Source organism: Myxine glutinosa, chromosome 2 (genome assembly GCF_964187855.1).
Source record: "Myxine glutinosa chromosome 2, kmMyxGlut1.1, whole genome shotgun sequence".
Taxonomy (NCBI): domain Eukaryota; kingdom Metazoa; phylum Chordata; class Myxini; order Myxiniformes; family Myxinidae; genus Myxine; species Myxine glutinosa.
The window spans coordinates 216109513-216121863 of NC_136262.1; the positions used below are offsets into that span (position 1 = coordinate 216109513).

General features: G+C 53.2%; 1 protein-coding gene across 2 annotated transcripts in view; it reads left to right on the forward strand.

The window, feature by feature from the left end:
* DCAF6 (DDB1 and CUL4 associated factor 6) overlaps positions 1-12351 on the forward strand; it is a 140282-nt gene that overhangs the window by 62841 nt on the left and 65090 nt on the right. For both annotated transcript variants that reach the window (XM_068106285.2, XM_068106287.2), the window contains exon 5: positions 9802-9915. In XM_068106285.2, the coding sequence (XP_067962386.2) occupies positions 9802-9915 (114 nt within the window). The remainder of the gene's footprint in view (positions 1-9801; positions 9916-12351) is intronic.

Sequence of the window (12351 nt, forward strand, 5' to 3'; positions counted from 1 at the left end):
ATCTGCATACAACAACTCCCACGGTAAACCCTCCTTTACGTTCTGAGCCAGCACCTCCATCACAGCTACAAATAGTAGTGGACTTAGTACCGACCCCTGATGCACTCCCACCTTCACCTCAAACTCACCACTGTTGCCGTCCTTCGTCCTTACAGCTGTGCGCGCTCTTTTGTACATTGCCATCACTACTCTGATCAACCATTCCTCCACTCCTAACTTCCTCAATGCCCATGTCAATACTTTGCGTGGAACCCGATCGAATGCTTTCTCCAGATCAACAAACCAAAGAAACAACTTCTTCCTCTTCTCCATGTACTTCTCCTGCAACTGCCTCACAATGAAAAGCGCGTCTGTCGTTCCTCTTCCTGGCATGAATCCAAACTGCATTTCGTCGATCTTCACTTTCTTCCTTATCCTCCTCTCCAACACCCTTTCCAATACCTTCATTCCATGCTCCAATAACTTTATCGCTCGGTACGAGCCACACTCCAGAGGGTCACCTTTCCCCTTGTATAGAGGGACTAGGGTACTCAGTTCCCAATCCACTTTAATGCGGCCTTCTTTCACCACCAGATTACAGATCTCTGTCATTCTCTTCACACCCCAACTTCCTGCTGCCTTCAACATATCTCCCACAACTCCCGTCGGCCCTCCCGCTTTTCTACCCTTCATTGCTTTTATCGCTTAATCCCTGGTGTTGGGCTAGCGGCTAGGGTGCAGCTTAGGATCCTAGGATCCTGGGTTCGAATCCCAGTCGATCGCTGAATTAACACCAGGGGGGTTGATTCAGCCTGTCATCCTTCCGAGGTCGGCTAATTGAGTACCAGTTCACTGGTAATTCCCTGTTTGTCGTAAAAAGGCGACAAAAAGGGTTGGCGGCAGGAAGGGCATCCGGCCGTAAAACATTGCTTCAAAAAGGGGACCAAAAAAAACAACAACAACCACGGTCCCCGAAAAAGGCCAACCCCCGCTTGCGGGGAAAAATGGCCTCTAAAGGTGTTTTTTTTTTTGTTTTTTTAAATTGCTTTTATCGCTTCCTCAACTTCCTTCTCAGTTATCTTCTCTGCCGGTCTTAAAACTGGGTTACTCTCTATGTTGCCATCCCATTCATTCTCTGTATTCAACAGCATTTCCATATATCTTTTCCATCTTCCTTTAATTCCATCTGGGTCGACAACGATTTGTCCCACTTCATCCTTCAAGCAACTCACCCCCATCACATCACACCACTCTTTCGCTATCTGCTTTGCACTCCTGAATACTGCTTTCTGACCCTCTTCCGAATCCAAGCGTTCTCCGAACATTTTCCTCCATGCCTCCTGCGCCTTTGCTACCTCTTTCTTTGCAGCCTTCCTGGCTGCCTTATAACTTTCATGCTCTGCTGTTTCTGCTCCCGTACCCTTCGCCTTCTGCCACTCCTTGAACTACTTCCTCTTCTCGTCAATCCTCTTTCCATCTTCATCATCCCACCACCATGTTTCAGAGTGCCTCGGTGGTCCTTTTGTCCATCCACATACCTCACCAACGGCTCCCAACAGACTAGCTTTCATTGACATCCAACCACTTTCAAGCTCAACCACATCATCCTCGACCCTACTCAGCCTCTCTTTTAATGCCTCCCTTACTGTCACCTCTTTCAACCTCCACACCTTCATTCTCGGTTGGTACTTCACCCGCCAAGCTCTCCTCGCACCTTTCACCCTTACGTCGCAGACAACCAAGTGGTGCTGTGAAACTGCCTCCTCCCCCGGGATCACCTTTGTGTCCCGGAGGTGCCCCCTATCTCGCTTACGCACCATCAGGTAGTCAACGGTTGTCGTCGACCCACCTGACGTGTATGTAACAAGCTTATTATCCTCTTTCTGGAACTGAGTATTACAAATCAACAAATCAGCTCCATCAGCAAACTCCAAAATCCTTTCACCTTCTCCATTTCTCACACCATATCCGTAACCCCCATGAACTCCGTCAAAACCATCCATACTCCTTCCCACATGTCCATTTAGGTCTCCTCCTACCACAACAACTTCCTCATCTTTCACGTTTTCTATCAGCTTCTCTATCGCACACCAGAACTTGTCCTTCTCTTCATCGCTTCGACCAACCTGCGGAGCATATCCTGAGATGACGTTCACCAAGAGCTTTCCAATCATCATTTTCACCATCATCAACCTATCACTCACTCTAGTCACACTCACCACACTGTCTACAAACTCCTCAGAAAACAGGGCACCAACACCATTCATGCCCTCCAGGCACCCTTGCCACACAAACTTGTATTTCTGTCCCTGCCTACCCTTCACCATTCTCACACCACTTCCCTTCCATCTCGTCTCTTGCACACAACATATGTCCACTCTTCTTCTGACCAATACTTCCACCACTTCTCCTGATCTCCCTGTCATTGTCCTTACATTCCATGTCCAAAACCTCAGAAACCGATCTCCACTTCGGGCTGTACCCTGCCCACATGTAGTTGTAATTGTCATGGTTCTCTTTTTGAGGCAAAGTTTTTATGGCCGGATGCCCTTCCTGACGCCAACCCTCTTAGTCGCCTCTTACGACACGCAGGGATACGGCGTACCTATTCTTATCCAGGGTACACACTGGGAAACGTTTAAAACATGGAAATTCTGGGGGGTGGGGGGGGGGGGCGGCGTCAGCATCACGGCTGCGGTTTAAACATATTTAAATAAATGTTTAAACAAAACCATGAAAAACAATCTGGGAAAAGTCTCTAAGTGAGAACGTGGATTTGAGAAAGCAGGAGCAGAGGTGAAAGAAAAACGAGATATAGGGGGCGGGGCACAAGTCGAGATGAGGAGGCCGCACGAGACACCAGGCCGCACGAGGCGCACGAGGCGCGAACAAAGAAACGACTAATTACACACAAATTTGCAACAACGACAAAACCAAAACCAAATAGAAACATACAATAACACATACACAACAAAATACGCAGCGGAAATTTGACAAACGAACGGGAAAACACTCAAACTTTGTTGCCGTGGAGAGATCGAAGCAAGCCCCGTCGCTCGAGGGACCGGAAGTGTGGAACATCACGTGGAAGTACATCATGATGTTTCAAAACATTGTGGACGGATTATGACAAAACTAGCCAGTGTGGCGGACACGATGGCTCGCTGGCGCGGTGACATCATTCCGCGCACCAAGAGGGTGTCGGCCACGCCCGAAGGGCGTGGCCTCGGGATATACACGGGGCGCGCAGCCCCGAGCACTTCAGTGCTATAGTTGAGCTTTGTAATAAAGACTCTTTTTGGTTACCCGCGTTGTTGCTTATCTTCTTGGCAAACAAGTCGTGCGCATAGCACCGCACTTCACTGGTGACCTCGACGCTGGTTCAGCCGCCGCTGACCAACAGAATGCGCCAATGTCCAACAACGCGGTCGCGGTGAAGCTCCCTGAGTTTTGGGAAGCTCAGGCCGAGGTATGGTTCGTGCAGGCCGAGGCACAGTTCCGACTTCGAGGCGTAACGGTGGATGAGACGCGTTGTTACCACGTCATCGCCGCCCTCGGGCCCGGCACAGCCGCCCGAGTCGTGTCCGTCCTGTGGAACCCACCGGCCGACCACAGGTACGAGGCGCTCAAGCGTCTCTTCATCGCCACGTTCGGCCTCATGGAGTGCGAACGGGCCAACCGCCTCCTGGACCTTCCCAACTCGGCGACACACGACCATCTTTGCGGATGGATTACATGCTGTCGTTGCTGGGTGACAACGCCCCGGATTTTTTATTCCGGGCGCTCTTTCTACGCCAGCTGCCGGCACAGGTACGCCTCGCGTTGGCCGGTTCCAAAATAAAGGAACCCCGCGCTCTGGCCGTCGAGGCCGACAAGTTTTTCGCGGCTTGTGACACGCGGGCGAGAGTCGGTGCGGCGGTCGCGGATCCCGAGGCTGATGCTGATGCACACCTCGTGAATCCCGAGGCTGATGCCGATGCACACTGCATGGCCCACGCCACGCCCCGCCCACCACCACCGCGGCCTCCGCCTCCGCCGCAAACCTGGTGCCGTTTCCACGCCAGGTTTGGCCACAAGGCTAGGAATTGTTGCCCGCCGTGCTCGTTTGGCAAGTCGGGAAACTACCAAGCCGGCGCTCGGTAGCGGCCCTGAGCGTTGGCCATTCCGGCAGCCTCCTTTTTGTCACGGACACCTTGTCCGGGCGTCGCTTCCTCTGCGACACGGGCGCACAGGTGAGCGTTATCCCCGCCTCCACGTCCGTCAAGCGAACCGCAGGCCGGGGCCCCACGTTGCTTGCAGCCAACGGTACACCCATACGCACATTCGGGAAGCGCTGTCTCTCCCTGCGGTTCGGAGGGCAACGCTTTCAATGGACGTTCGTAACCGCCAGCGTGCCCATGGCATTTCTCGGTGCGGACTTCCTATGTGCAAATGGGTTGTTGGTGGACGTGAAGAACAGACGCCTCGTCCAGGCCGAAACGTTCAGCTCGCTGGCTTGCACGCTGAGCAGTTCGTTGGGCAGCTCCCTGAGCGGCTCACCGAGCGGCTCGCCAAGCGGCTTGCTGAGCGGTTCGGTCCCGGCGAGGTTGGTCTGTACGCTTCCGGCAGCGGACGAGTTCACCCGCCTCCTCGCCAGCTTCCCGGCCCTCACGCGGCCCACCTTCTCGGCGGTGGCCGTCAAGCACGGGGTGGAGCATCACATCCCCACCGTCGGGCCAGCGGTCTACGCCCGGGCACGCCGCCTCGAGCCGACGAAGCTCGCGGTGGCGAAGGCGGAGTTCGCTACGCTGGAGCGGCTGGGCATCGTACGGCGCTCCAAGAGCGCTTGGGCGTCGCCACTGCACATCGTGCCGAAGCCCGGCGGGGGATGGCGGCCGTGCGGAGACTACCGCCGCCTCAACGATGCCACCACCCCCGACCGCTACCCGGTCCCTCACATTCAGGACTTTTCCGCCCGGTTGGCGAAAATGTCCTTCTTTTCTAAGGTGTACCTCATCCGCGGATACCACCAGGTCCCCGTCAGGCCGGAGGACATACCGAAGACGGCCCTCATTACACCATTCGGCCTCTTCGAGTTTCTTCGGATGCCCTTCGGTAGGCTGGGCCAAATCAGGGGTGATTCTCAATTTTTCATACTACAAGGTTGTAATTTACCTAAAAGTTGTGGCTGGTAACAGAAACAAAACCATGAAATGTTTTTTCAAAAATATTGACGTCTTACGGTAAAACAGCCCGTTACCATAGCAACCGTTACAGACGACTCAAAAAATTCTTAAAATCGATGATTTCTCAGGCTGTGTGTGACCCCCAGAGTTGATTCTGGTACCAAAAGATTCAGAATTGAAAGCCAAGGATGATTGGATAGCTTAACAATGTCTGTGACACAATTCAATACAACTTTTATCCCAAAAACTCATTTTCATCTCAAATTTAAGGCATTTGTTTGAAAAAAAAATGAAAATTTTGCTTTTTAATCATAGGATAATCATTAATCAGAGCTATAGTCAAATTAAATGTACTTTAAATTAACTTTTGTCATTGATTAAGCTTTTTTGTCTCAAATTTAAGGTCTGACATTGAACATTGATAACAAAATAAAAAACCTAGTCCCAATTGTAATCAATGGAGGCCAATGACTTCTTAGTCACAACCTCAGTGGATGTTGCCAGTCCATGCAGCTTCTCCCTGACGCCCTTCACAACCCTGTATAGAGCCTGGAGCTGCTCCTCAGATGTGGGGGCCTTGTTAGTGTTCAAATCTGTGGCGAGTCCAAGTGTCCGCTCTGCTGCGTCATTGACAACTGGGAGTTTGGCCACAACTTCCTTGCCATGACGATAGCTGTCTGCGGTGGGCCACTATGCAACGGGGAGCTTGACAAAACTGGAGTCAATACCCAAGAGTTCAAACATGCTCCAAGAGTCGTAACCAACAAAGTCTTTGAGGGCTTTACTCCCCAATTGCTGTGAGGCTGGCATCTCCTGTATCATGTTATGTGCAGTCCCATGGTACCTGAGCATAGCCCTTCTCATAGTCTGCTTGTCAGATGACGTTCTGTCCGAGAAGAGTGCTAAAGAGACCAATCTCTCTGAGAGGTACCACAAATGGTTTTGTAGCTTCTCTCGGGCCACAGTCACAAAGGACAGAAATTTGGCAGGCCACTTTGTTGGATTCTTTGCGATACTGGCCTCAGCCTTGAGGAGGTTCTTCATCAGGTACAGGTCGTTAGATGGTGCATCTGCAGCACTGGTACATGTCAACCACGCTTTAGTGTAGAAGACTGACATGAATGCAGCGAGACTGGTTATGTCTTCCAGCTCTTCGGGTGTGTAGATATCTCCCAGCTGCCGACGGTCCTGCAAGTCCTTCACTACAAGCTTGACTGCATCCTTTTTGCTCGACTGAAGGTGGCTGGTTTCCTGCAGATGTCTGTGATACCCATGGTACTGGAGAACAACCAGTTCCCCTGTTGGTGGATAAGGGCCAGTGAATCCCTGGTTTCCTGGTCGATTGAAGATGGGGGGACACTTTTCGAAGAGCCACAACACGGTCTTGGCTTTTGTATCCATGCCTAAAACGTTATAACAGTTATAAAAACTGGACAATACAAGGTTGTAAAAGACAATTTAAAGTAAATTAAATTTGATAAATGGTTATCCTATGATTAAAAAGCAAAATTTTCAATTTTTTTCCATAAATATGCTTGAAATTTCAGACAAAAATTAGTTTTTTGGATAAAAGTGGTATTGAATTGTGTCACAGACATTGTTAAGCTATCGAATCATCCTTGGCTTTCAATTCTGCATCTTTTGGTACCAGAATCAACTCTGGGGGTCAAACACAGCTTGAGAAATCGTCAATTTAGGCATTTTTTGAGTCGTCTGTAACTGTTGCTATGGTAACGGGCTGTCTGACCGTAAAACGTCAATATTTTTGATTTTTTTTTTCATGATTTTGTTCCTGATACTCACTCACAACTTTTAGGTAAATTACATTGAATTAGGAAAATCACCTCTGATTTGGCCCAGCCTACCCTTCGGGTTGAAGAATGCGGCTCAGGCGTTCCAACGGTTGATGGACAGCGTCTTGCGCGACTTGGATTGCGTTTACGTCTACCTGGACAACAACCTCGTCGCAAGCGCGTCCCGCGAAGAGCACCTCCGCCACCTCCGCACGCTCTTCGAACGCCTGGGCCAGCATGGCCTGATCGTAAACCCCGCCAAGTGCTGGTTCGGCGTCGCCGAAATCGACTTTTTGGGGCACCGCGTCACCAGGCACGGGGCCACCCCCTTACCGGCAAAGGTGGAGGCGGTCAAGGGGTTTCCGCGCCCCCGCACGATCAGGGGGCTCCAGGAGTTCCTGGGCATGGTGAACTTTTACCACCGTTTCCTGCCCCGCGTCGCCCAGCTCCTGCGCCCCCTGCACGAGGCCCTCCGGGGGAAGCCGGGCAAAGGTGACGTTGTTTGGACCGAGCAGATGGACGCGGCATTCGCGGGCACGAAGCTCGCCCCATGCTCGCGCACCCGGCGCTCGACGCACCGATCGCCCTCACCACCGACGCGTCAGACTACGCGGTGGGCGCGGTGCACGAGCAATGGGTGCGTGGCGCTTGGCAACCGCTGGCGTTTTTCAGCCGGCAGCTTCGCCCGCACGAACGCTGGTACAGCACCTTCGACCGCGAGTTGCTCGGGTTCCACCTGGCGGTCCGGCACTTCCGCCATCTGCTCGAGGGCCGTTCGTTCACGGCCTTCGTCGACCACAAGCCCCTGGTCTTCGCGATGGCCAAGGTCGCCGAGCCATGGTCGGCCCGGCAGCAGCGTCACCTCTCGGCCGTGTCCGAGTACACGACGGACATCCGGCACGTCACGGGAAAGGACAACCCGGTGGCAGATTGCCTTTCCCGGTCCGTCGCCCACGCGGTCCACCTCGGGATCGACTATGCCCGGATGGCGGCGGACCAGACCGCCGACCCCGACATCCAGGCCTTGCGGACCGCCGTCACGGGCCTCCGCGTCACCGAGGTGCCGTTCGACGGCGCGGGCATGGCCCTCTTGTGCGACGTCTCCCTCGGGCGGCCTCGCCCCATCGTGCCCGCGGGCTGGCAGCGCCGGGTTTTTGACGCCATCCACGGCCTGTCCCACCCTGGCACGAAGGCCTCCTAGAGGCTGGTCGCCGACAAGTTCGTCTGGCATGGCCTCCGGAAGGCCATCCGCGATTGGACCAGGACGTGCCTCGCGTGCCAGCGCACGAAGGTGCACCGCCACACCCAGGCCCCGTTGGCCCCGTTCACGGTGCCCGAACGTTGGTTCGACCACGTTCACGTGGACTTGGTGGGACCTCTGCCCCCCTCATGGGGTTTCACCCACGTCCTCACCATGGTGGACCGCACCGCCCGGTGGCCGGAGGTCGTGCCTTTGGCGGCGACGACGGCGGCGGACGTCGCGCAGGCGTTCATCGCCACCTGGGTTGCCTGGTTCGGTTCCCCCTCGGACATCTCGTCCGACCGCGGCGCCCAGTTCACCTCGGAGCTCTGGGGGGGCGGTCGCGCGGGGGCTCGGCGTCCAGCTGCACCGCACCATGGCCTACCACCCCCAGGCCAACGGCCTGTGCGAGCGCTTCCACCGCTCCTTGAAGGCCGCGCTCCGGGCCACCCTCCGCGACGGCGGCTGGGTCGACAGGCTCCCCTGGGTCCTGCTGGGCCTCCGGACGGCGCCCAAGGACGACCTGCGCGCATCCGCGGCGGAGTTGGTCTTCGGACAACCGCTGCGGGTGCCGGGCGAGTTCCTCCCCGACTCCACGGCACCATGGTCCGCGGCGCAGCAGCGCTCCGCACTGCAGGAGACCGCCCGGAGGTTCGCCCTGGTGCCGATGGCGCACCACGGGTGCCCGCCAACGCACGTCGCCCCGGAGCTTCGCACGGCGGAGTACGTGTTCGTCCGCCACGACGCCCACCGGACACCGCTGCGGCCCCCGTACGACGGGCCCTTCCGCATGCTGGAGACCGGGGCGAAACACTTCACCCTCGACATCGGCGGTACTCCTGACCGCGTTTCCGTGGACCGCCTCAAGCCGGCCCACCTCGACGTGGACCACCCCCCGCCAGTGGCTCGGCCCCCGCGTCGGGGCCGCCCCCCGGCGGGCGGACCTCCGGCACTGCCCAGCCCCGCCAGCACACACCCCCCCCCCCCCCCCTGTCCTGCACCCATTCCAGGTGCCGCCGGGGGCATCCCAGATGACATCCCGGCATCCCAGACGCCGCCAGCCGCCAGAGGGCGCTTCGGCCGGGTCATCCGTTTGCCCCGCAAACTGACCCTTCAGGTGCGCGGGAATTCTGGTGGGGCGCGTGTGGCGGACACGATGGCTCGCTGGCGCGGTGACATCATTCCGCGCACCAAGAGGGTGTCGGCCACGCCCGAGGGGTAGGCGTGGCCTCGGGATATACGCGCGCAGCCCCGAGCACTTCAGTGCTATAGTTGAGCTTTGTAATAAAGACTCTTTTTGGTTACCCGCGTTGTTGCTTATCTTCTTGGCAAAGAAGTCGTGCGCATAGCACCGCACTTCAATAGATGAGTTGGTTAGGCGACAAGAACCAGCAATTCGATTTTGGTTCAGGTCCGGATCCAGATCTGCCCTATCGGTGGGATACAAAACCTAAACTGTTCAGCCTGGCAGAGTTATATGCTCTACTGAGTGACGTTTTGTTTTACTGTATGTTATTGTAATTTTGAGTTGAGGTTATTTAAGTAAGTGAAAGCATCGCAGTGAAACTGCTGATTACCACGAGAAAGTGTTTTTTTTTGTCGATGTTGATTTGTGTTCTCACAGGTCTCTGTGGTTCCTGGGGAGCCTCACAGTTTTTTATCCTGTGGAGAAGATGGGACAGTTCGTTGGTTTGATCTGCGAACAAAGTCATCGTGCCTGAGGGACAACTGCTTAGAAGTAAGTGTATCATTTTTTGGTATTTGGTTAGTGTTTATTTTCTTTTATTTTTATTTTTGGTGACACTGACTTTTCAGACACCTCACTTATCTTTCACCCTAAGTTGCCCTGAGGGCATTGCCAACGTGTAGACCAGACTCCCTAATAATTACCACTCCTACTTTCCCAATAAGCCAGCAGGTTTTTACAACAATCCACTAGCAACATGGTAATTATCCTGTGCCTACCTTGGTCTCTATAAGCTTAGAACCCGGATCATTAATACTCGTACTACTGCCTTCAACTGTATTCGAGCCTACATGTTGATGCCAGTTGGGCTAGCGGCTAGGGTGCCGGCCTATGATCCTAGGATCCTGGGTTTGAATCCCGGTCGATCGCTGAATTAATGCCAGGGGGGTTGACTCAGCCTGTCATCCTTCCGAGGTCGGCTAATTGAGTACCAGTTCACTGGTAATTCCCTGTTTGTCGTTAAAAGCGGCAAAAAGGGTTGGCGTCAGGAAGGGCATCCGGCCGTAAAACATTGCTTCAAAAAGGGGACCAAAAAACAACAACAACCACGGTTCCCGAAAAAGGCCAACCCCCGCTTTGCGGGGAAAAATGGCCTCTAAAGGTGGTTATTTATGTTGATGCCAGTTCATTGTACTCGCCACGAAGCAACCGCTGTGCTCGTGTGTGTCAATGCATACACTTGAAGATTTCTCCTTTATGAGTTTTCTGCTCCATACTTCATTACTTTTCTTTGTCCTCATACTTATTGTTCCTGATAGGTTGTTTGCCCCGAGACAAATTTTGATAATACAAGGGTGCTTCTGATTTGACAAGGTCTTTTGTTTTCACTTGTAATGAGGCTTGTGTATACAACAACAACACAACAGGCATTTTAAGGCCATTTTCCCTGCAAGAGCGGGGGTTAGCCTTGCGGTCCCCATGACAATGTTCTCCATTTTGCCCTATTTTCTGCATCTCCCCTTGTGAACCCCCTTGCCCGCATTTCTTCTTCGACCATCTTTAGCCAAGTCTTTCTCGGTCTTCCCCGTCCTCTACTTCCTTCTACATTCATTTCCATCACACTTTTCAACCAGTCACTTTCATCCTTCCTCAACACATGACCAAACCATCTCAACCTGTTTCTCTTCACAGCATCAATCACAGGCTCTATTCCCATCATCTTTCGCAATTCATCATTTGTCTTCCTCTCTCTCAACGATACTCCACACATCCACCGAACCATTCGCATTTCCACCCTTTCCAGCCTTCGTTGCTGCTCTACGTTCATTACCCATGTCTCACTCCCATAAATCATAACACTTCTCACACATGCAGCATACACCTTTCCCTTCAGCTTCAATGACACTCCCCTCCTCGTCAGCACGCCAGTCAGTTCCCGAAACTTCTTCCATGCACATCTCACTCGAGCAACCGTTGCCGAGTCTGATCCACCTTCTCCATTCAGCATGTCTCCAAGGTAACAAAATGTTTTCACACCTTCCAGCTTCACGCCATCTCCAAGATCCAACTCAACATTTCCTCCATCTGCAGCTCCCTCTGTGCACACCTTACACTTGAATGTAGCTGCCACACTGGTTAATGACCCTCTCAAACCACTACATTTTTGATGAACCCACTCAGCGCACATTGTACATTGAATGGAATTCACTCCGACACCCTTCCTGCACACAGCACACGTCCACTTCCCAGTTCTTTCCACCTCACCACATGCTTTACCACTTGCCATCACCTTCGTTTTTCCGATATTCACCTTCAGACCTTTTATCTCCATACAATCCTTCCACTTGTTCATCTTCTCCTTCAGCCCATCCATACTTTCCGCAATCAACACCAGATCATCTGCATACAACAACTCCCACGGTAAACCCTCCTTTACGTTCTGAGCCAGCACCTCCATCACAGCTACAAATAGTAGTGGACTTAGTACCGACCCCTGATGCACTCCCACCTTCACCTCAAACTCACCACTGTTCCCATCTTTCGTCCTTACAGTTGTGCGCGCTCTTTTGTACATTGCCATCACTACTCTGATCAACCATTCCTCCACTCCTAACTTCCTCAATGCCCATGTCACTACTTCACGTGGAACCCCATCGAATGCTTTCTCCAGATCAACAAACCCAAGAAACAACTTCTTCCTCTTCTCCATATACTTCTCCTGCAACTGCCTCACAATAAAAAGCGCGTCTGTCGTTCCTCTTCCTGGCATAAATCCAAACTGCATTTCGTCGATCTTCACCTTCTTCCTTATCCTCCTCTCCAACACCCTTTCCAATACCTTCATTCCATGCTCCAATAACTTTATCGCTCGATACGAGCCACAGTCCAGAGGGTCACCTTTCCCCTTTTATAGAGGGACGAGGGTACTCAGTTCCCAATCCACTGGAATGCGGCCATCGTTCACCACCAGATTACAGATCTCTGTCA